The sequence below is a fragment of the Aethalodelphis obliquidens genome, unplaced genomic scaffold (assembly GCF_003676395.1).
Source record: "Aethalodelphis obliquidens isolate GAN/ISIS:26980383/991018 unplaced genomic scaffold, ASM367639v1 scaffold33, whole genome shotgun sequence".
Lineage (NCBI taxonomy): Eukaryota > Metazoa > Chordata > Mammalia > Artiodactyla > Delphinidae > Aethalodelphis > Aethalodelphis obliquidens.
Window position 1 is genome coordinate 8161476 of NW_020837977.1, and position 25033 is coordinate 8186508.

At 40.1% G+C, this 25033-nt stretch overlaps 1 protein-coding gene across 1 annotated transcript in view; it reads right to left on the reverse strand.

Annotated features, from left to right (window-relative positions):
* Nucleotides 1-15135, reverse strand: part of CUNH8orf34 (chromosome unknown C8orf34 homolog) — a 327589-nt gene extending 312454 nt beyond the window's left edge. Inside the window, 3 exon segments of the mRNA XM_027127946.1 lie at nucleotides 14780-14914; nucleotides 14916-14969; nucleotides 14971-15135. Of these exon segments, the coding sequence (XP_026983747.1) occupies nucleotides 14780-14914; nucleotides 14916-14969; nucleotides 14971-15120 (339 nt within the window). The 5' untranslated portion in view covers nucleotides 15121-15135.
* Between the last annotated feature and the right edge of the window lie 9898 nt (nucleotides 15136-25033).

Here is a 25033-nt window from a genome sequence, read left to right on the forward strand (position 1 = left end):
TTCTTTCACTAACCTATACTTGTACTAAATAACTGAAATCCTTCACACTTTAGTTCATGATAGTTTCTTCTACCATTCTTAACTGTAATTCCATCACCTCAAAGCCTTCTTTTCGCTAGGATAACTTATCTTACTAGCTTCCATCTTTTTGCTTACACTTTTTACCTAATTTATTAATATTGACCCTCAGGTGGAATTTAGCCTCAAGGCATAATTTGACACTCAAAAAGGAGGCAAAGATTTTTCCCAAAAACATCTGCTGAAGCAAGTGCATGTGTTGTAAATTTTGATTGCTTTGAATTGAATTCTTCTGAGCCTGGGTTTCAATCCTGAGTTTCCTTCCAAATTGTCACACATATAAAATATTTGCTGAGCTCACCAATGTCTTAAGTATATCTATCCACCAAGTTGTACAACTAAATTCAGTTAGTGTGGCATAAAGTGGTTTTTTATGTCAATGAAATAGCAATGCATACAACAAGCCCCAGTTAGAACCAAGACATCTGGGACCTGCATTCATCCAATCTAAAAAAGCTTATTAACAGTTTTGCTGCCTTGACAGCCACGGAGCCAAATAAAGATAAAAACACACTATGTTGGAAGCTGAAGATTATCCTAATCAAAATGTCACTTCTGAAAATATCTTTTTTAAATGCCAATACTGTAAACAGAAATTTCCACAGTGACAATTAAACATAATTAAATGCTAGATTTCTCTTCATGTTTCTTTCATTCTCTACAACTTATTTTTCTGAACTGAAACTCAATTTCTCTTTCAAGTACATCTTGTTCCTGTCAGGGAAAAATGCAGCTAATATTTTTTAAATTTATCAAGTAAATTTAAAGGCATATTGGACCATATTTTAAAATCTCAAAGGCCCTGAAGGTATTTTCTCTAACCATAGAGCCTTGGATTAATATACAACAAGACAAAGGGTGAGGTGCAGACATATGCACCCATGAGGATCAGAAGGTACCCTGGCACAGCTGTATCTAAGACAGTAATTTGCTTTTTCTTAGTTTCTAGAAAGTGGCCTACACTGGTCAGTTTTTTTTTTTTTTTGGATTTTTTAATATGTGTTTCTTTGTTTAAACAGGAATCAGTGACATGTGGAGAGAATCAGATAATGCTGCAAAGAGAAATGAAGGGAAGGTCCAAGCCATGGAAACAATGGAAGGAAAGAAAACAGATGAACTTGGATAGTCTCATCCACCAGAGGGCAGACAGCAGAAGCAAGAAGAACTACAATCCTGCAGCCTGTGGAACAAAAACCACATTCACAGAAAGATAGACAAGATGAAAAGGTAGATGGCTATGTACCAGATGAGGGAACAAGATAAAACCCCAGAAAAACAACTAAATGAAGTGGAGATAGGCAACCTTCCAGAAAAAGATTTCAGAATAATGATAGTGAAGATGATCCAGGACCTCAGGAAAAGAATGGAGGCAAAGATCGAGAAGATGCAAGAAATGTTCAACAAAGACCTAGAAGAATTAAAGAACAAACAAACAGAGATAAACAATACAATAACTGAAATGAAAACTACACTAGAAGGAATCAGGCTTCCCTGGTGGCGCAGTGGTTGGGAGTCTGCCTGCCGATGCAGGAGACACGGGTTCGTGCCCTGGTCTGGGAAGATCCCAAATGCCGTGGAACAGCTGGGCCTGTGAGCCATGGCCACTGAGCCTGCGTGTCCGGAGCCTGTGCTCCGCAACGGGAGAGGCCACAGCAGTGAGAGGCCCGCATACCACAAAAAAAAAAAACAAAAAAACAAAAAAAACTACACTAGAAGGAATCAATAGCAGAATAACTGAGGCAGAAGAACGGATAAGTGACCTGGAAGACAAAATGGTGGAATTCACTGCCGTGGAACAGAATAAAGAAAAAAGAATGAAAAGAAATGAAAACAGCCTAAGAGACCTCTGGAACAACATTAAATGCAACAACATTCGCATCATAGGGGTCCCAGAAGGAGAAGAGAGAGAGAAAGAATCCAAGAAAATAGTTGAAGGGATTATAGTTGAAAACTTCCCTAACATGGGAAAGGAAATAGCCACCCAAGTCCAGGAAGCACACAGAGTCCCAGGTAGGATAAAACCAAGGAGAAACACACCAAAACACATAGTAATCAAATTGACGAAAATTAAAGACAAAGAAAAACTACTGAAAGCAACAAGGGAAAAACAACAATAACATACAAGGGAACTCCCGTAAGGTTAACAGCTGATTTCTCAGCAGAAACTCTACAAGTCAGAAGGGAGTGCCATGATATATTTAAAGTGATGACAGGGAAGAACCTACAACCAATATTACACTACCCAGCATGGATCTGATTCAGATTCAACAGAGAAATCAAAAGCTTTACAGACAAGCAAAAGCTAAGAGAATTCAGCACCACCAAAACAGCTCTACAACAAATGCTGAAGGAACTTCTCTAAGTGGGAAACACAAGAGAAGAAAAGGACCTACAAAAACAAACCCAAAACAATTAAGAAAATGGTAATAGGAACATACATATCAATAATTACCTTAAATGTGAATGGATTAAATGCTCCAACCAAAAGACACAGGCTCGCTGAATGGATACAAAAACATAACCCATATATATGCTGTCTACAAGAGACCCACTTCAGACCTAGGGACACATACAGACTGGAAGTGAGGGGATGGAAAAATATATTCCATGCAAATGGAAATCAAAAGAAAGCTGGAGTAGCAATACTCATGTCAGATAAAATAGACTATAAAATAAAGAATGGTACAAGAGACAAGGAAGGACACTACATAATGATCAAAGGATCAGTTCAAGAAGAAGTTATAACAATTATCAATATATAGGCACCCAACATAGGAGCACCTCAATACATAAGGCAACTGCTAACACTTATAAAAGAGGAAATCAACAGTAACACAGTAATAGCAGGGGACTTTAACACCTCACTTACACAAAAGGACAGATCATCTAAACAGAAAATTAATAAGGAAACACAAGCTTTAAAAAACACAATAGACCAGATAGATTTAATTGATATTTATAGGATATTCCATCCAAAAACAGCAGATTACACTTTCTTCTCAAGTGCAAACAGAAATTCTCCAGGATAGATCACATCTTTGGTCACAAATCAAGCCTCAGTAAATTTAGGAAAACTGAAATCATATCAAGCATCTTTTCTGACCACAATGCTATGAGATTAGAAATCAATTACAGGGAAAAAAATGTAAAAAACACAAAAATATGGAGGCTAAACAATACGTTACTAAATAACCAAGAGATCACTGAAGAAATCAAAGAAGAAATCAAAATATACCTAGAGACAAATGACAATGAAAACACGACAATCCAAAACCTATGGGATGCAGCAAAAGCAGTTCTAAGAGGGAAGTTTATAGCAATACAATCCTACCTCAAGAAACAAGAAAAATCTCAAATAAACAATCTAACCTTACATCTAAAGGAACTAGAGAAAGAAGAACAAACAAAACCCAAAGTTAGTAGAAGGAAAGAAATCATAAAGATGAGAGCAGAAATAAATGAAATAGAAACAAAGAAAATGATAGCAAAGATTAACAAAACTAAAAGCTAGTTCTTTGAGAAGATAAACAAAATTGATAAACCATTAGCCAGACTCATCAAGAAAAAGAGGGAGAGGACTCAAATCAATAAAATTAGAAATGAAAAAGGATAAGTTACAACAGACACTGCAGAAATACAAAACATCCTAAGAGACTACTATAGGCAACACTATGCCAATAAAATGGACAACCTGGAAGAAATGGACAAATTCTTAGAAAGGTGTAACCTTCCAAGACTGAACCAGGAAGAAATAGAAAATATGAACAGACCAATCACAAGTAATGAAATTGAAACTGTGCTTAAAAATCTTCCAACAGGGCTTCCCTGGTGGCACAGTGGTTGAGAGTCTGCCTGCCAATGCAGGGGACATGGGTTCATGCCCCGGACCGGGAAGATCCCACGTGCCGCAGAGCAGCTGGGCCCGTAAGCCATGGCCACTGAGCCTGCACGTCTGGAGCCTGTGCTCCACAATGGGAGAGGCCAGAACAGTGAGAGCCCTGCGTACCACAAAAAAAAAAAAAAAAAAATCTTCCAACAAACAAAAGTCCAGGACCAGATGGTTTCACAGGTGAATTCTATCAAACATTTAGAGAAGAGGTAACACCCATCCCGCTCAAACTCTTCCAAAAAACTGCAGAGGAAGGAACACTCCCAAACTCATTCTACGAGGCCACTACCACCCTGATACCAAAACCAGACAAAGATGTCACAAAAAAAGAAAGTTACAGACCATTATCACTGATGAATATAGATGCAAAAATCCTCAACAAAATACCAGCAAATAGAATCCAACAACACATTAAAAGGATCATACACCATGATCAAGTGGGACTTATCCCAGGGATGCAAGGATTCTTCAATATACGCAAACCAATCAATGTGATACACCATATTAAGAAATTGAAGAATAAAAACCATATGATCATCTGATTAGATGCAGAAGAAGCTTTTCACAAAATTCAACACCCATTTATGATAAAAACTCTCCAGAAAGTGGGCATAGAGGGAACCTACCTCAACATAATAAAGGCCATATATGACAAACCCACAGCAAATATCATTCTCAATGGTGAAAAGTTGAAAGCATTTCCTCTAAGATCAGGAAGAAGACAAGGATGTCCACTCTCACCACTATTATTCAACATAGTTTTGGAAGTCCTGGCCATGGCAATCAGAGAAGAAAAAGAAATAAAAGGAATACAAATTGGAAAAGAAGAAGTAAAACTGTCACTTTTTGCAGATTACATGATATTATATATAGAGACTCCTAAAAATGCCACCAGAAAACTACTAGAGCTAATCAATGAATTTGGTAAAGTAGCAGGATACAAAATTAATGCACAGAAATCTCTTGCATTCCTATATACTAATGATGAAAAATCTGAAAGAGAAATTAAGGAAACACTCCCATTTACCATTGCAACAAAAAGAATAAAATACCTAGGAATAAACCTACTTAAGGAGACAAAAGACCTGTATGCAGAAAACTATAAGACACTGATGAAAGAAATTAAAGATGATACAAACAGATGGAGAGATATACCATGTTCTTGGATTGGAAGAATCAACATTGTGAAAATGACTATACTACCTAAAGCAATCTACAGATTCAATGCAATCCCTATCAAACTACTAATGGCATTTTTCACAGAACTAGAACAAAAAATTTCACAGTTTGTATGGAAACACAAAAGACCCCGAATAGCCAAAGCAATCTTGAGAAAGAAAAATGGAGCTGGACGAATCAGGCTCCCAGATTTCAGATTATACTACAAAGCTACAGTAATCAAGACAGTATGGTACTGGCACAAAAACAGAAATATAGATCAATGGAACAGGATAGAAAGCCCAGAGATAAACCCATGCACATATGGTCACCTTATTTTTGATAAAGGAGGCAAGAATATACAATGGAGAAAAGACAGCCTCTTCAATAAGTGGTGCTGGGAAAACTGGACAGCTACATGTAAAAGAATGAAATTAGAACAATCCCTAACGTCATTCACGAAAAATAAACTCAAAGTGGATTAGAGACCTAAATGTAAGACTGGACACTATAAAACTCTTAGAGGAAAACATAGGAAGAACACTCTTTGACATAAATCACAGCAAGATCTTTTTTGATCCACCTCCTAGAGTAATGGAAACAAAAAAATAAACAAATGGGACCTAATGAAACTTAAAAGCTTTTGCAAAGCAAAGGAAACTATAAACAAGATGAAAAGACAACCCTCAGACTGGGACAAAATATTTGCAAATGAATCAACGGACAAAGGATTAGTCTCCAATATATATAAACAGCTTATGCAGCTCAATACTAAAAAACAAACAATCCAATCAAAAAATGGTCAGGGGCTTCCCTGGTGGCATAGTGGTTAAGAATCCACCTGCCAATGCAGGGGACACGGGTTTGAGCCCTGGTCCAGGAAGATCCCACATGCCGCGGAGCAAATAAGCCGGTGTGCCACAACTACTGCATCTGCACTCTAGAACCCACGAGCCACAACTACGGAAGCCCGGGAGCCCACGCACCTAGAGCCCGTGCTCTGCAACAAGAGAAGCCACTGCAATGGAAGCCGGCGCACCGCAACAAAGAGTAGCCCCGGCTCCCTGCAACTAGAGAAAGCCCGCGTGTAGCAACGAAGACCCAACGTAGCCATAAATAAATAAATAAATAATAGACAGTCTGATTCTTGCCACCAGGAATGGACTGGGTTTGGGATTGACAGCTAAAGTAATGCTGGGGACTTCCCTGGTGGTTCAGTGGTTAAGAATCCGCCTGCCAATGCAGGGGACACAGGTTCAAGCCCTGGTCCGGGAGGATCCCACATGCCTCGGTGCTACTAAGCCCGTGTGTCACAACTACTGAGCCTGTGCTCTAGAGCCCGCGAGCCACAACTACTGAAGCCTGTGGGCCTAGAGCCCGTGCTCTACAGTAAGAGAAGCCACCACACTGAGAAGCCCGCCGACTGCAACAAAGAGTAGCCCCCCCTCACCGCAACTAGAGAAACATGCGCAGTGGAGAAGACCCAATGCAGCCTAAATAAATAAATAAAAATTTAATATCTACTTCTAGATACAAGACATGACATAATATATGAACTGATACCTATTGTCTGCAGATTACTGATGCACACACATCCTTCACTGTGGAACGGTCCTCTCTCCCTCTGGATAGACTGTCCTGTACTATTGGGAGTGCACACAAAAATGGTATAGAAAGCAGAGGCCCTATTCAGACCAGTCACACACATCAGTCCACGTTTTTAAGTTTTTTTTTTTTTTTTTTTGACTGCACGGCATGTGGCATCTTATTTCCCCGACCAGGGATCGAACCTGTGTCTCCTGCATTGGAAGCACAGAGACTTAACTACTGGATCACCAGGGAAGTCCCAGTCCACTTTTTTAACCTATGCATTTTAGTGCTCTAAAATTCCCTCTCCGCACTGCTTGAGCTGTGTCTCATAAATTTTGACATACCTTCCTTTTCACTGTTAGATGAGTTTTTATTTCCTTGCGATTTCTTCTTTGACAAGTAGATTATGTAGAAGTGTGTTGCACCGTTTCCCAGTGTTTTGGGAATCTTCCTGTGTTCCTTCTATTACTGATTTCTAGTTTCATCCCACTGTGATGGAGAAAACACCTTGTATGTTTTCTATTGAGGATTGTTTCGTGGTTCAGGGAATGGTCTATCTCTGTATGCATTCCATGCCACTTGAAAGGAATGTGCATTCTGATACTGTTGCATGGAGTGGTCTACAAATGTCAACTAGACCCTGTTGTCTGATGTGCTGTTGAGTTCTTCTATGGTGTTTCTGAATTTCTGCCTAGTTGTTCTCTCAATTGTCAAGAGAGGGGTTTTGAAGTCTTGAACTATAATTACAGATTTGTCTGTTTCTCTTCTTAGTTCTATCAGTTTCTGCTTCACACAGTCTGCAGCTCTGCTGCTCAGTGCACACACTCAGGATTGCTCTTTTTCTTGGTGGGTTGACCCTTCTATTATTACAAAATGACAATTCCTGTCTCTGATAATTTTCTATCCTCTAAAGTCTACTTTATCTGACATTTACATAGCCACTCCTGCTTTCCTTTGATGTTTGCATAATATTTTTTCCATTCTTTTACTTTTATCCTGCCTGTATCTTTGTATTTGAAGTGAGTTTCTTAGTTGGGTCATGTTTTTTAATCCACTCTGACAATCTCTTTTAACTGGTATACTTAGACCATTGCATTTAATTGAATTAGCGACATATTAGGGCTAAAGTCTGTCATGTTATTTATTTTTTTTCTGTTTGTTCTCTCTGCTTTATTTTTTTCTTTTTCCTATTCCTGGAGGTTACTTGAACATTTTTTTAAATTCCATTTTTATTTATCTACCGTTTTTGAGGGCATCTTTTTGTATAGTTTTTTTAGTGCTTGCTCTAGGTATTACATTATACATATACAATTAGTCAACAGGTATTGTCATTTTATCAGTTCAAGTGAAGTAGAGAAACCTTACCTTCTTTGCACCTCTTAACCCTTCCTTGATTATAATACAATTTTCTTAAGTACTTCCTCTACATACTTTTAGAACCTCATCTGACATTGTTATAATCGTGCTTCAATCATGACATAATTTAGAAAATTCAAGAGGAGAAGGAAAACGTATTATATTTACTCATATTTTTGCACTCTCCATGTTCTTTCTTCCTTCCTGATGTTCTAAACTTCCTTATTCTTTCATCATTTCCTTTCTGTTTAGAGAACTTCCTTTAGCCACACTTTTAGGGAAGGCCTGCTGGTGACAAATTCTCTTGATTCCCCTTTCATTTGTGAAGGATATTTTCTCTAATGGAATCCTAGGTTCTTTTTTTTCAGCACTTGAAAAATATTGTGCCACTTCCCTTGGACCTCCATGGGCTGATGAGAAATCTGGTGTCATTCTAATTGCTTTTTCCTCTATAGGTAGAATGTTGCATTTCTCTGGCTGCTTTCAAGATTTTTCTTGTCTTTCTTCCCCAGAAATTTAATTTCGATGTGTCTTGGCATGGATTTCATGGCAGGGGTGGCCTTGTTACCACTGGACCACAAGTCCTGAGTCTTCTCTAGGCCTCTTCTGACACAACCCCAATGGGGAGGGAGAGGAATGCCTTATTACTGTCAGGAGTGGGAGGAGGCCAGCCTCCCCACATGGTCTCCACTGACATTGGCCTCAGATCGGGGGTAAGAGTGAGGCAACAATGTAAAATCAAATTAAAACCACAATGAGATACCACACAAACTAGTTAGAATGGCTATTATTAAAAAGACAGATGATATCAAGTTTGGGCGAGAATAGTGAACAACTGAAACTCTCACACACAGTTGGTAGGAACGTAAAATTGTACAAGCTTCAAAACTAGTGGCTAATGTCTTAAAAAGTTAAACATACACCTACTATATGATCCATCCAACCTATTCCAGGTCCCCAAGAGAAACAAAAGTATAAATCCATACAAAATACTAATTCAGCAATAAAAAGAAGTAAACTACCGATACAGGATGCAACATGGGCGAATTGCAAAATAATGATGTCAAGTACAAAATGATATACACCTTCCCCCAAAAAAGGAGCACAGAGTATGATTCTATTTATACAAAACTCTAGAAATGGAAAAACAACCTTAGTGACAAAAAGGAGATCAGTGGTTGCCTGGGGATGTGGAAGAAGTAAAGAAAGGTAGGAGGGAGGTATTACAAAGAGGCATTCCAGACAGCAGGAAGGAGGACAGGCATATGAGAAGATGTCCCAGCTGAGTCCATGTATTTTAGGTACCTTCCAGGAAATTGCAAACATTTTCACTACATATCATTGACTCTATGACACTCGATCATATGTAGGTGCAAAGGAGATGCCACCACTCATAAACAAACAGAAACAGTATCTCCGCCTCAGCACCCTTTCTTGTGTTCCAGCACTCTTATGCATTTATTTTTTTAATATTTTTGCTGATATTTCAATAAAATTTTGAGAGGGAGTAGAGGAAAATGCGTATGCTTAATTAACCAGAATTGTAAATTTTCTTTACTCAGAATTTTAGTTTATTATTCATTGGTTGCCATGTATAAATCATTGATAACAATTCTTAACTACACTCACATAATTTAATGTTTAAAGAAACCCAATGGATGAATTATTTTGTAAATGCTCATTTCCTAGATGTCCTTTTCTATTTTTAATATTTTTTAAAATTTTGAAATAATTTTAAACTTACAGAAAAAGTATGTGAACAACACAAAGGACTCCATATACCCTTCACCTAGAGACCCCATTCAAGTTTCGCCAACTTTTCCAAAAATGTCCTTCATAGCAAAAGTATCAACTCTAGAAACATATTTTGCACTTACTTGTCACGTCTCTTCAGTCTGAGACCTCCCTTGACTTTCATGATCTTAACATTTTTTAAGACTCCAGATAAGCAGAATTTCCCCATCAAGCTTATCAGATATTTTCCCATTATTCAATTCAAGTCATGCATGATGGGCAGGAATATTACAGAAGCGATGCCATGTTGTTTTAAATGCATCCTAAGAAGGGGCACAACACTTGAGTAAAGTAGCGTCTGCCAGGTTTCTTCACTACAGAGTTACTTTTTTCCCTTTTATAATTAACATCTATTTTGTGGAAAGATACTAGAGATTATGTAACATCTCATTCCTCATCCAACTTTCACCCATTAGTTTTAGCATTGATTAATGTTTCTTGCCCGAATTATTACTAAGATGGTTGCCAAGTAGTGATTTTCTAATTCCATCATCCCTTCCAGTTTTATTAATTGGCATTGTACTTATGATAAGGTAAAGCTTTCTCTTCTCCCCATAAATTGAACACATTCATGTATCCCATGAATGTGTGGAATAAAATATTCCTATTTTATACAGTAAGATAATGTTACTATCATTCTTTATTTTGCTTCTTAAATTGTCCCAGATTTAGTTAATAGGAGCCTCTTCAAGCTGGCTTCTACGTCCTTTGGACATGTTCCTATCATTCTTTGACCACTTCCTTACTTTTTAGCGTAATAAGATGTTCCAGGTTCATCTTGTATTTCCCAGTGCCAAGCCTTGAATTAACCATTTCTCCAAGGATACCTGGTTCCACTTAATGGGGAATATCATTTAGAACACAAATCTGGTTGCTAGGTTGACCATGCATTTGATGAGTCCACCTCATAACATATATGCCAAATCAGTTAGCACAAACTTAGACTATGTGAGTAGAGGTACTAAACACAGAAGGTTGTAAAGTGATTCCATTCTACTTGGAGTGGGTCAGACCACATTTGGGAAAATGCAGTGAACTTAGTTTGCCACATCTTCAATAGACAGAGATTTAAAAATTCCATGGAGATTGTATGAAGACCGCATTATTCTGCTTTTTAAAAATTGTAGTATAGTTGATTTATAATGTTGTATTAGTTTCAGGTATACAGCAAAGTGATTCATATATATTTATCAAGATATAATCTTTTTCAGATTCTTTTCCATTATGGGTTATTATAAGATATTAAGTATAGTTCCCTGTGGTATAACTTGTTGTTTATCTATTTTCTATATAGTGGTGTGTATCTGTTAATCCCAAACTCCTAACTTATTCCTCCCTCTCCCCCTTTCCCCTTTGGTAACCATAAATTTGTTTTCTATGTCTGTGGGTCTGTTTCTGTTTTGTAAATAAGTTCATTTGTATCCATTTTTAGATTCCACATATAAGTGATATCATATGGTGCAGGATTTCCCACTCTTGTGAGTGTGACTAGGCCGGAACCAAGACATATGGCTGCCCTGAGCACCATTCCAACCCATAATTTTCAAATAATTATCCTATTTAACAAGATGAGAGAAACTGAAAATTGTATACTTCTTGGTATTAAAAATAATGAATTTATTGCAACGTTTCACATCATATAACCTCTTGAGAATTAAGTTAAACTGCTTACAATATAAACAAAGTAGATGGCTTGATCTTAATAAGCAACAGAATTTCTGATCACCAAGTTGTTTGACTGTTAGGTGCCTAGCCCTAGGCTTTGAGATCAGTCTTACGTTTGCCCCATGTATCTTACCTACGTATGTTGCAAAAATATTCTACTTTGGTGGCAGCCAAACCATTTCACATCTTGCCAGTTAAGTGAGGAGCTATGTGTGAAATCTATATTAAGATTATAGTTCTAACTTATTGTAGCAACATCAAGCATTCGTTATAGATTGATGCCAGACTGCTAACTACTTGCCTGCCCTGAGCAAGCCAATGAGAGCACTAAAAGTATTATATCTTACAAATATTTCAAAGAGTTTGTGGAATCTAAGTCATTATTGCCATTTTCACCTTATAGCTTCATACTATTTAATTAAAATATCATTACCCAAGACTCTAATGCAACGATTTCTAGGCATGGTTTTGTAATGCCTCAAAATATCTTCAAATATAGTTAAAGGTAGTATAAATGTATACTTCTAAATCATCTGGAAACAAGATTAATTTCACTCTAGTTTTTGAAACACCATATTGTGTGCAGCACTTTGATAAGCTTCTCAAGTGATAAAATGTTAGAAATAAATAAACTAAGTAAGAAATAAACTAAACTAAGTAAACTGTACAGGTTTAAAAAAAAAATGAGATGTAAGTATCCTCAATACCAGTATATGTTACCTTTGCTACTGTTTGGACCGGGGCACGAACCCATGTCCCCTGCATCGGCAGGTGGACGCTCAACCACTGCGCCACCAGGGAAGCCCTTTGCTACTGTTTTAAATAACATTCATGTGCTCTCTTTAAAGTGCCTCACTTCAGTGAGTTTTCTTAAAACAGACCTAGCTAACAAAATCTGTAAAGGGAACATATTGTCAGGTCTTATATATTTTCAAAACTAAAGTAAAGCTATGTCACTAATGCCAGTGCCTCAGCACGAAAAAAAATCACCACAAAGCACAGATAATAAAACTTGGTACCACCTATTTCAATTTGTAATTGGTAAATGGAGATCTCAGCTTATGTCACTGTTTCTTACAATGTGGCCCAGGAATTAAATATGTGACCATCATTTGTGCTACTTCTTACTAAATTCAGGTTCCTAGGTTCCTCTTCTGATCTCTTGAAGCAATTTTTATGAGAACTATTAACCAAAGGCCTGGGAGCTTTGAGGAGAATGATAGATCAATATGTCCATTTTACACTAGTTCCACTGGTTTTCAAGTATGAGGAGACTTTCCAGTTTTGTAAAGTACATGTAATTCTACTCTCAAAACGATGCTCTCTCATGATCAAAACTGTTGCATAAGGACTTGATTTCAGTAGAAGAGAACTTATCCATTTTCTCCCTTTAATTATTTAAAGTGCACATCAACCCTTAAAAATTAACTACTCATCACTGCAATCCAAGCTAATGGGGATGTATGTAATATGTTACCAAAAAAACGAATAAAATACAAAGCATATACTTTTGTCCTTGTTTGTTTTTTAGTGAGGAGGTCTAATGATTTTACAAAACAATTCTGCCATCCCTTAAGATTCAGCAGTGGAACTGAAAAAGTGAGCATTTAAAACCAAGTTGGATTTATTTCCTAATTATGTATATAGAAAGTTTACATACATTCCAAACTCTATTACTGTCACTTGGAGAGAATCTTGGGAATTATAAAAGTCAGCAAATGAGAATAGCATCTATTAAAAACAATTCATTTATTCTCCCTAGGAAAATATACTTATATTCTAGAGAAGAAACCCTCTAAATGTATTTATTTTATGTTTCTTTTGATACAATTAACACACTGTGCCACAGAGGGTTATTATATTTCTCCTTTAAATACAGTGTATAATCTCTAATCTTTACACTAAAGGCAAAGAAAGGAATTCTAGTAGCTCCAGCAATTCTACTCTGCTTTTGTATCTGCACTTCCTTTGCTAACACTTTTCGCAAAAACAAGAATCAAGACATATATTGTAGGACTTTATGACTATACAACAGTGATTCTCAGTTGAGATAATGGTCATATCTCCCAAGACAGTACATGGTTAACTTAAAAGTTGGTCAGAAAAACAAGGGATTTTGCAAATCTTGGTTATGTGAAACCCGTTATGATCACACCCTTGTCCGCTCCCTTTTTGTGCTGGGACATTAATTCGCAGTCTTATTTTCTCTGCAGTTATCATTCTCCTCTCTTCAGTCCTGGAGAAGGTGTTCCATCCTCTGCTATCTCTTTCCTCCTGCCTCGTTTCAGCCTTAAGACACCGCGGTCATGTAAACGCCCAAGTATGACCACAACGGATTTTTTTGGCGGGGGGGCGGGGATCTCGACCCTCCCACGTCCTCTCGCAGCGCGTCCGTGCCCAGCTGGACGGTTGGACAGGAAAGGAGGGGACCGTGGGCGTCCCTCCCCGTTGGCCTCTGCAGCTGCCCAGCGCCCTGGCAACCGGAGGGACGCTTTGCCGGTGCCTGGTTTCAGTCCCCCGTTCTCATTTTCTCCTGTTCTCCCACTTTTCCATTCTCCTACTGTATTTTTGTCATCAATTCTTTGATGGCGAGAGAAAACAGCTCAGAGCTGTCTCCTTCCCATAAATACGCGTGTGCTTTTCCCGAACCTTTCTCTGCCCCCTCTCTCCCCCTAACACAGGTAGGGGGGCCGCAAGGCAAAGGATTCTCCTTTCTTCCAGAGACCAATGTCAGCGCCTCAGCTTGGCAATTTCATTCCACACGCCCGCACCTACAGAAGCCTACTTCCTACCAGTTCAGTTTTCTCCCAGGTAACCTTATTCCATCCCATTGCTAAGCACTTCCTCCACCTTTTACGGGTTCTACTACTGCCTACGTTTGGGGAAAAACGCGCAAGACAGTGTGAATTCCAGGAAGAAAGTGAGCGTGTGTAAGGCTGAGTGTGTGCATCCGTCTGTCTCAGCCTGTCCGGGCCCCGTGCATGTGGTTGCAAGGTGCAAGACAGTCAGACACCTCAAACTTGCCATGCCAGGATAAGGTTTGTCCCTCCAGAGCTTACCTGTCCGCGCCCAAGTAACCGAAGAACCGCCCGCGCGGCCGCGTTCCAGGACACCTGGCCCGGACAGAGAGAGAGAACTGGGGCCACAGGGGCGTCCCTCCCGCGCATCTCTTCTGTCACCCTCCTTCCCTCCGGGGTGTCCTGAACCCCCCAAAGACAAACGGGACCGCCCGCACCTGCAGCGCCTTACCTCAAACAGGGGACCGATCTTGTTCTTCTCCAGGTAAGCCTGGATCCGGGATTGCTGATGAGAGGCCATGGAGAGACCGATGGGCCGCGGAGAGTGCGGGAGACCGCGCGGCCGTGCGCCTCTGCCCGGGGACACCCCTGCTTTCCCCTGGACCGGGGCCGGGACAGGAGCTCGGGAGCCCGGGCTCCCCCGGCGCGGCGCGGCGCGGCGCGGCGAGCTCGGCTCCCGGCGCGGACGTGGGCTGGAGCCGCTGGAGCCGCGAGCGCGTGGGGCGCCGAGAGCCGGAAGCCGGGGCGCGGCGCCGCCAACTCAGACAACTCGGAGGCGAAGGGAGCACTCATTCATCGTGCTCTCCTCCTCCCCGAGCCCCACGGCTCTCCGCCGTGCCCGCGCGGGGGCACGTGGAGCAGAGGTTCCAGGTTCCTGTCTCTCTGGGCAGCAGCGGCGGGAATCAGGGGGCGGGAGGCGAGCCGGGAGGCGCGGCTCTGCCTAGAACGGCGCAGGGGGCGCCCTCGGGCGGGCCGGGGCCGCGGGGCTCGAACTCGCGGGGAGCGTGCGTGTGCGTGCGTGTCCGCGCCGACGGTGGGTGCCCGCTCTCCCAGGTTACGGGAACACCCGCCCGGGCTTCTCCCCAGTCTCCGCTCGCCCTGCCCGCTGCTCCCTAGCGACAGCGCCGCTCCGAAAGCCAATGGTGAAGGTGCTTCTTTCAAAGTGCACATAAATCTGGCGCTTGTTGGCTACTCCTTGGCAGCTACAAAGGCAGTTCGAAAGGGGGTCGTCCCCACCGCCCCTTCTGAGCCTCTCCTCGCACCTGCTGCGCTGCCCCCGCTAGCTCAGGGGCCGAGATGGGGAGAGTTGTGAGAAGGTGCTTGAGTCTGAGGGTCTGCCACGAACATGAATTTGCCTTCCTTCAGGTGGTCTGGCTTGGCTTGGAGCAAGTCGACGGGAGGAGAATGCAGCTGGAAACTCCCAAGGTGCAGACGCCCAGAGGCTGGGGCAAACCTTTAGCTTTTGACAGGAAGAAGAGATGGAAGCGAGCCAGCCCTCCCTCCCAGTTTGCCTTCCTAATCCTCGTATAATTATGTGGATTACAACCCACACGTAATTATGGCTATATATCTATAGCTACATCTCAAATACTACGCTAGTGCACTTAACGATGTCTCCTATAGATGCTTCCTGAGCTCCTCAAATTTAGCCAGGAACTTTTTATCATGCAGCAGTTTCCGAGGGAAGATCTCCAGACAGCAGAGGTTCCTTCACAAGCTCTTTCTTGTGGAAAAACGAAAAACAAAAGAAAGCAATCATTGAGGCCTCCAGTGACGAGTTCCCTGTCTCCTAACCATGATGTGCTATCAAAATAAAAAGATTTACATTAGTAAACATGAAAGTTAGAATGAAGGGAGCAGTTATCCTAAAGCAGACTGCAACAGAGTAGATTTCCTTTTCTTTGGCCACTTTCTAGATTTCTGTAATTCATAATATCTTTATTGGTGTCAGTGTTTTTTCTTTCTTTCTTTCTTTTTGATAAATTTATTTATCTTGGCTGCATTGGGTCTTCATTGCTGTGCGCAGGCTTTCTCTAGTTGTGGCGAGCAGGGGCTACTCTTCGTTGTAGGTTTTGGAGCACAGGCTCTAGGCGCACACCCTAGAGCGCAGGATCAGTAGTTGTGGTGCATGGGCTTAGCTGCTCCGCGGCATGTGGGATCTTCCCGGCCTAGGGCTCAAACCCGTGTCCCCTGCATTGGCAAGCGGATTCTTAACCACTGCACCACCAGGGAAGTCCCAGTGTTTTTTCATCTGTATTTTAAATGAACTACTTAAGTAGAAACATGCACTAGTTAAGAATGGAATATCCCCAAAAGTACTGTTAATTCTATTTAATAATTCAGATTATTATTCTGCCAGAATACCTAAGAGCATAACCATCACTGATAACCTGAAATAGACATGATTTGGGTTGAAAAGATGCCCAAGTTAATACGTTTACAATCAGACTCAGGTGATCTGCCCAGGGAGAGCTAAACTGAATAGCAGTGAGGTGCCCAGGGTTCTCACGTATTTTCTGTTGTGGATCAAAAGCATACTCACTTATATATATTTTTAATATGTTCAGGAGAAATTAAATATATAGAGTGAATATCAACATTTTTATTTGCTATTAGGTATGGTACACAGCCATCTATGACTCAGCTAAAAAGTCAGGCATTTTTGACACCACACATAGCACTGGAGAATCAGAACAGTACCTTATTCTAAGAGAACTGAGGAAGATGCTTCTTTACATCAGACTATTAACCTACTTATTAAGCCTTCACCATACTCAGAGCACTGCATCTAGAGCCTTGAATGGAAAAGACAAAGCTTTGCTGGCAAAATAGTTAAGCAGTAAAGGGAAGAGCATGAAGATATATACATTTATGTATATACGTATATCAAAACACTGGACATCCCCAAATTACATTTTTAAAATCCAGGAAACATTTCAGAAGTTTTTCAAGGCCTACCTTAAATACCGTCTCCTCCACAAAGCATTTCTTCGTTCTTTCCATTTATGCCCAAACCTGACTTCATTACTAAAATAAATATTTATTGCACAGGCTCTCCATGGCAGACATTACGTTAGGAGTGACGATTCAAAGGTGAAGGGCCTTGTCTTTGTTCTCAGGTGTTCAGTCTTTTTGAGGCAATTGGCATATACACGAATAATGACGTTACAATGCATGGTGCTAACATAGATATATAAAACATGCTGTGTGCATACCGAAGGATGAAAAAATGACCTGTGCCCGAATAATCAAGGAACGCTCCATGAAGGAGACTGTGTTTGAGCAAACTGTCAAAGGAAGAGTAAAATTTTAAAGTTTTCCAGATAGCATTGGTGGAGTGAGGATGGGGATAACGTTGCAGGCTTCGGCATTAAAAAAAATAGCATATGCTGGGCTTCCCTGGTGGCGCAGTGGTTGAGAGTTCGCCTGCCGGTGCAGGGGACACGGGTTCGTGCCCCGGTCAGGGAAGATCCCACATGCCGCGGAGCGGCTGGGCCCGTGAGCCATGGCCGCTGAGCCTGCGCGTCCAGAGCCTGTGCTCCGCGACGGGAGGGGCCACAACAGTGAGAGGCCCGCGTACCGCAAAAAAAAAAAAAAAAAAAAAAAGTAGCATATGCAAAGGCACAGAGGCACAAAACAGCCTGGTGATTAGAGAAACGTAGGGTGGATATGGAGGAAGATTGGCGTGTGTGGTTAAAAATGTAAGCAGAGTTCAGCTCATTAAAGGTCTTACTTGCTAAGAGACACAGGCTTGCATCTTCTGGGTGATGAGAAGTGACTAAAGAGTTTTGAGCAGAGGAGTGTTATGGTCAGGTAAAAGTTTTAGAAAGATTGCTTTGGTTACAACATGCATAATAGATTGAAAAAGAATGATACAGGGAGAGCAAAACTAATTTAGGGTACAGAATCCACAAGCAAATCATGAGGGCCAGCCTTTGGACTGGAGATAAAAGGATGGAGAGGATGGGAAATATTCAAGGAACATTTAAAGACTCATTTGTTGATTACCTTTATGTAGGATGAAATTAGAAGAGGCAATCAAAGATGACCCTCTGACTTCTACAATGAAGCTAAACGATTATAAATTATTTGCCCAAGTCCCCCAATGAATAATGGATTGGGCCAGATTTTGATTCAGTATTTTCAAACTCAAGCTGGAGCTACTTCCATTTTTTATCCTGTATCCTGAAAATTAGTCAAGAATTTAGTTTCCAGATATCAGTATCCTTTGGTAGAAAGGGTTATGTCTCATGACCTGGCACATAGTAGGTACTCAATAAATAGCAGTTAAATGAATTAATTAAATTTTAGTAGCTCAATTCAATCCAGCTATGTTCTTTCAGGCTAAACTTTGCCTCTGACATGTGTCATTTATGTTTTGTTTTCTTCCATTTAATTAATTGCATGCATATTTTAGTCTCTCTTTTAAATTGCAAACTCTCTAAAATCATGAACTGTGTCTTAATAATTCTCTTGCACTTTATAGCATGCAACATAGTATATTTTCATACAATATGTTTTTCATAAACATATCTTTAATATCCTATTGCTATATATTTTGAGAATTTCATTTAGTCTCTTTAAGGTTGGCTGACAAATAACCACTTTTTTTAAAATTAATTAATTTATTTATTTATTTTTGGCTGCGTTGGGTCTTCGTTGCTGCGCACGGGCTTTCTCTAGTCACGGCGAATGGGGACTACTCTTCATTGCTGTGCGCCACGGGCTTCTCATTGCGGTGGCTTCTTTTGTTGCAGAGCACGGGCTCTAGAGCGCAGGCTCAGTAGTTGTGGTGCACACGCTTAGTTGCTATACAGCATGTGGGATCTTCCCAGGCCAGGGCTCGAACCCATGTCCCCTGCATTGGCAGGCGGATTCTTAACCACTGCGCCACCAGGGAAGTCTGTAACCACTGTCTTGGATTGAATTGACCAGCATTCTTCTGCAAACATAGCACGGTACCTTTATGATGCTTTCCCTTTTTTTTGGCTCGAGCCAGCATGAAAAGGCCATTTTCAGTGAGACTGTCTTGACCTCATTGTGCTACAGAAGTGCCTATCAGCATAATTTACAAATATACAGAATCCAATTTATAGAATGTTCTAAAGCCCTTGTGTAACTGCATCTTGCACAGCTCCTGAAACAAATAATTTTTGATGAGAGACAAGAGAACAATGGTGAAGGCCAGTAGACCTAATTAGGAAGTATAAACAATGTAATCCCTTGAAATTAAATACTGAAATAAGAAACAGAGAAGCTCTATATGGGTTTCTTGAATTTAGGCTGCTAGCCTGAAGCGTATTTGTCCCCTTCCTGTATCTCTCTCACCTTGCCACTTTCTTTTTTTTCTTTTTTTGGCCATACCACACGGCTTGCAGGATCTTAGTCTCCGACCAGGGATCAAATCCATGCCCCTGGCAGTGAGAGCACCAAGTCCTAACCCCTGAATCGCCAGGGAATTCCCTCACCTTGCCACTTTAAAACAGCCAGAGACTTCTATTTTCCCAAAGAACTCAGTGTATCACCCAGGATTTTCATTTTTGTCCTATTAAGTAGAGAGGTGGCCTCAGAGACTGAAATAAAGGGAGTTCTGGAAGAGATAAAGCAGACAAGTGGGGGCATAGAAAAGTCCTGAATGGGGAACTTCCTAAATGTAATTTGATTTCAATTAAATTACAAATTGTCAAAAAATTAATGATAATTATGCTTTAAACCACATAAAACTATTACGTAGTGGGATTTCTATATATGGAAACTTTCAAAATACATGTTTCAGGAAAGAATTCAAAAGATGCCTGGGTATACTTTGATGCTAATACAAGAATATTTATTACCACTTCACATAGTATAATATACCTTTAGTTATAAAGACTGATTTCCACATACTGTTAGATCTGTGATTAGCCTGAGGACCAATATCTGTGTTAGCATGTGTGAAGGATCATTTAGGTCTCCCCTGAATTTGATTCTCTCTTTAGTATCTCCTTAGGAAAATGTAGACTGTTTTCTTGTGTACTCTTAGGTGGTGGTTCAAATCTAGCTGAAATGGGGAGGGGGTGGGGGGACACATTATTTGGGAGTCTACCAGCATTATCATTGAGAACACTGACCTCAGAGTTCTAGCCCAGGATAAAACCTAGGCGTTGCCATTTACTAGCTGTGTGATGTTCAGCAAGCTACTTAACCTCTCTATCCTCAGTATCCTCATGTGTAAACTAAAGGTAAATAGTACGTAGTTCATCACTTTATTATGAGGATTACACGAGCTAATGCAGGAAGCATGCATATGGGGCCAGGTACAGAGGAAAGATTCAATAAAGGGTAGTGCTAATATTGTCATTATTGTCATCATGTCATCACCATTATCACCACCATCATTATCAAGTCCTTGAGATTTAGACTTGCAAAATTCACATAAGCTGTATCAAACCAATTACCTGAAGAAGTCCTACGTAGAATGTCTTGCAAATCAAAGCAGTAAGACAGGATATTATAGTCTCTTAATTAAAGGAAATAAGAAAGGTACTTCTAAATTCAAAAAGAGAGCTGTAAGGTGAGTATAAAGTGTAATATAAAATGATCTACTCAATTTTATTACTCTACATAAAGAAATTATTTATAAGCGAAGAAAGGTTTCCACAAGAAGCCTGGTAGAAGGAGAGGCAATAGGAACTTTTCGGTGATTATCCACATCTGTCGAGTAGGACAAAAAGCTACAGGACCCAGCACATAAGCGTCACATCCCCTTGTTTTCAGATGAGGAAACTGAGACACAGAGAGGGTAAGCAACTTGTCCAAGGTCCCAGCTAGTTAGTAGCAAAGTCCGTATTTGAACGAGGGTAGTATTTTAAACACCACTCAACTGCCTCTCAAGGCTCTGACTACCAGTGTCACTTCCTTTGCTTCGAATTTCTTTGTACCAGGAGGTATCTGGGTGACTACTTTGACTTGCCTAGTATGTTTATATGGGGAAGGAGGTAACCTGGGTGGCAGATACCCGTGCAATTTTCTGGCCTCATACTAAATGGAAACGTTGGCAAACTGGCTTATATGTCTCTTGAGAGTTTGAATAATGCTAATCAATCATATTGGGACTGATTCTAACTGAACTGATAACATCGACTCACGGGACCTCCTAAATTGAGAACTCAAATGATACTGCCAGCTTGTGAAATCCTGCATCCAGCCTTCTCAGGTGACATTTCTATCTCTTAAATTTCCACATTTAAATATTAGGGGTTTTTTTTGTTTTTTGTTTTTTTGCGGTACGCGGGCCTCTCACTGTTGTGGCCTCTCCCATTGCGGAGCACAGGCTCCGGACGCGCAGGCTCAGCGGCCATGGCTCACGGGCCCAGCCGCTCCGCGGCATGTGGGATCCTCCCGGACCGGTGCACGCACCCGTGTCCCCTGCATCGGCAGGCGGACTCTCAACCACTGCGCCACCAGGGAAGCCCTAAATATTAGGTTTTAATATTTAACTTTTAATATATGGCATGTTTATAAGCAATCACCATCTAAAATACTTTATGTCAATAACTTTTTATAACATTTATTTGCATTATATCATGAATCATTTAAAGTAAGTCTACAGATAGCTTTGATATTAATTACTAATAAACTGTTAACCCTGACATGCTTTTTACTTATAATTTCCAAAATGGTACTGTCTTGATTCTTCATACCAATAAGTGAGAGTCTTTGTTAAGAAAAACAGCTTAAACAATGAAAAATGCTACAGAATACTATAACATGATACTGAATTTATTGAAAGGGAGGAGAAAAGAAGAGCGACTAAACAAACAAAGGATGACTTAGAGAGGAAAACAATTCTACTTGGTGTGCACCCTGGGGAGAGTCAGGCACTCTGCCTAGGACAGGATGTGCTATTGCTCTAATCTAACTATCAAGGAATAAGTAACACGGGACCTATTTCTCAAACACACATCTCTGTAAATGCCAGCTAATGCTCAGCTATAATGCGGCACATCACAACCACTCCAGCACTAAAGGCTAAAGGTACATTTTAGCAGAATTAGTGGAACCACCGTTGCCTAGAGGGGATTTAAATTAAAAAAAAAAAAAAAAAAAAAGGGATGACAGCTCTCTGCAAAAGCACTTTGGAAGCTATGGTACCCAAAGTAGTCAGCAGACTCCCTCCTTCCAAAGCAAATGTTGGTCTATTTTCTGTGGATAATACCCATCCCTCTCCAACTCTCGGATGATTTTGGTCCTGAGAGTCAGAGAGGTTTCTTTTGTGATGGCTAAGGTTTGTGCGAAGCTTCCACAAACGTCAGAGAATCACACTGAATTATTATATATCTACCACGAAAGATTTCTGATGAGGTCACGAGGAACAGCAACTAAACTTACTCACTTTACCTGGGAGGATTAGGAAACCAAAAATTTAATGAACAAATGAATGAATGAATGAATGAATAGGTGGACAGATGGAAGAACAGAGGAAGGAAAGAAACAATGAATTAATTAAATGCTGATAATTCATTAGGTAACCATGAGGCATATTTAATAACCAGGTCCTCAGTCATTTATGTCTAAATCCCCCTTTTCATGCATAATAAAGTGAGTTGATTTTGTTCAATACACAATTATTCTAAGTATTTATAAAGTATTTAAATATAATCTTTTCTCCTTTTCATTTCATTATCTCTAATAAAATGGCATTATGTAAAAACTTGTCTTAAAGCAATGACAGTAAGGCTGTTTTGGAATTTAAGCAGGGAACAAAGAAATATGGTCAACCTTTTATATTTCCTAATATTTAATTTCACAATAGTCTCCCTCCAGTGAAAAATTTAAATTAGGCACTGACTGGCACCTTATGAAATGAAATATGCAAGACTGAATTTTTCGAATATGTGTCCTGTCTGCTTCTAAGAGAAAATAAATGGTCTCTGTACTTGTTCAGTATTTGACCTGCTAGCTTAAGTGTCCTTTGACATTTTTATTTCCCTTAGAGTGTACCTTTCTCAAAGGTAATTAAACGGGCTTTGGGGTCAAACCCGAGATTGAATTGTGGGTCAGCTACACACACAGCTCCAACTGTGTGACCACGATCACCGATCATTCTCACTGCATTTTACAGATGAGGGAACCGAGGCCCAGAGCAGTTCAATAACATCCCCTACTAGTTGGTGAGAAAAACAAAATCCAAGTCCATCTTATTCCGAAGCTTGTGTCCTTTCATTTTATTACCCAAGACCAATTTCTACTTCAATTGTTTTGAATACCCATCAACACCTCAATTACTTCTCTCTCTTTTTGTTTTTATTTGGTACTATTTTTACTTTCAAAGCTATTTCTATTTAGAACAGTATTCAATCACACCATTTACTGCACTTCTAATGCAACTGATCAATCTATTTTTCAACAGTATGTGAAAGATATGTGAACACTGTAATATAATTTTTTGGTAATTTCTCACTAACCGTTTTTAGAATAAAAGAGGCAATACTGGAGACTGTTTAAAAGCATAGGCTCTGAAGTTAGACTGTATTGTTTACATTTTTAAATTTCCTGTATATTATGGTGTTTGACATCTTTTTAAATTTTTTTAATTGAAGTATAGTTGATTTACAATATTATATTCATTTCAGGTGTATAACACAGCGATTCAGTATTTTTGCAGATTATACTCCATTATAGGTTATTACAAGATAGTAGGTATAATTCGCCATGCCATACAGTATACCCTTGTTGCTAATCTATTTTATATATAGTAGTATGTATCTGTTAACCCCATACCTCTAATTTGTCCCTCTCCATTTTCCTCTCCCCTTTGGTAACCACAAGTTTGTTCTCTGTATATGTGAGTCTGTTTCTGTTTTGCATATACATTCATTTGTATTATTTTTTCATTTCCACATATAAGTGACATCATACAGTTTTTATCTTTGGCGTTTGACATCTTGAGAACCTTTCTGACTGGGGAGAGACTGCCCCTCCTCAGGCTAGCCAGTACTTAGAAACAGCAAAGCGTGTGCCCTTGATATGTAAGCTAACCAATCCAGAACCAGACCACCTCTACCTGGCCCAGACACCTATGAGTCAATATCCCTTTGCCTTAATCATCCCAGGGCCAGGTAGGCAACTAAGGACCACCCTTATATCTCAGAGCCCAAGGAAATTATTTAAATTAGCCAATTTTAAACTATTCACTCTGCCCTGCCTTGACTCTTAAGAAAACCCTAAAGGTCTAACCTCAGCTTTCCCCTCGCTCCTACTTTCTGAGGTCCCCCATGTTGGCCCTGTGTGTCCTGCCTCCTATCTCTAGGACCTGTGAATATAAAAATCTGTTTTCCTGAGCCTGTCCTGTGCCTGCTATTGTGGCCACACCTGACTGACCGTCTCATAAAAGAACACAGAACAGACTCCATGGATCGGAACCCTGCTTCTAGCACATACCAACTTGTGAATTTTGACAAGTTGTTGCCTAAGCCTCAGTTCTCTCAGATATACCATTAGATGATACTAAAAAGACTCCCCCTAAGTTAGTGTTGTTGTGAGGTTCCCATGAGAATATATCAAGCACTCAGCACGGAGCATGCCAAGGAGCAGGTAATAAATGGATATTCCTTGTATTATTGCTTTTGGCTATACTGGAGGATATTTCAGAGATAACCCATATTTCCTCCTTTCTTTTCCCCATTTTAAAGGTAAGAAATATCTGACCAAGTAATGCTAGACT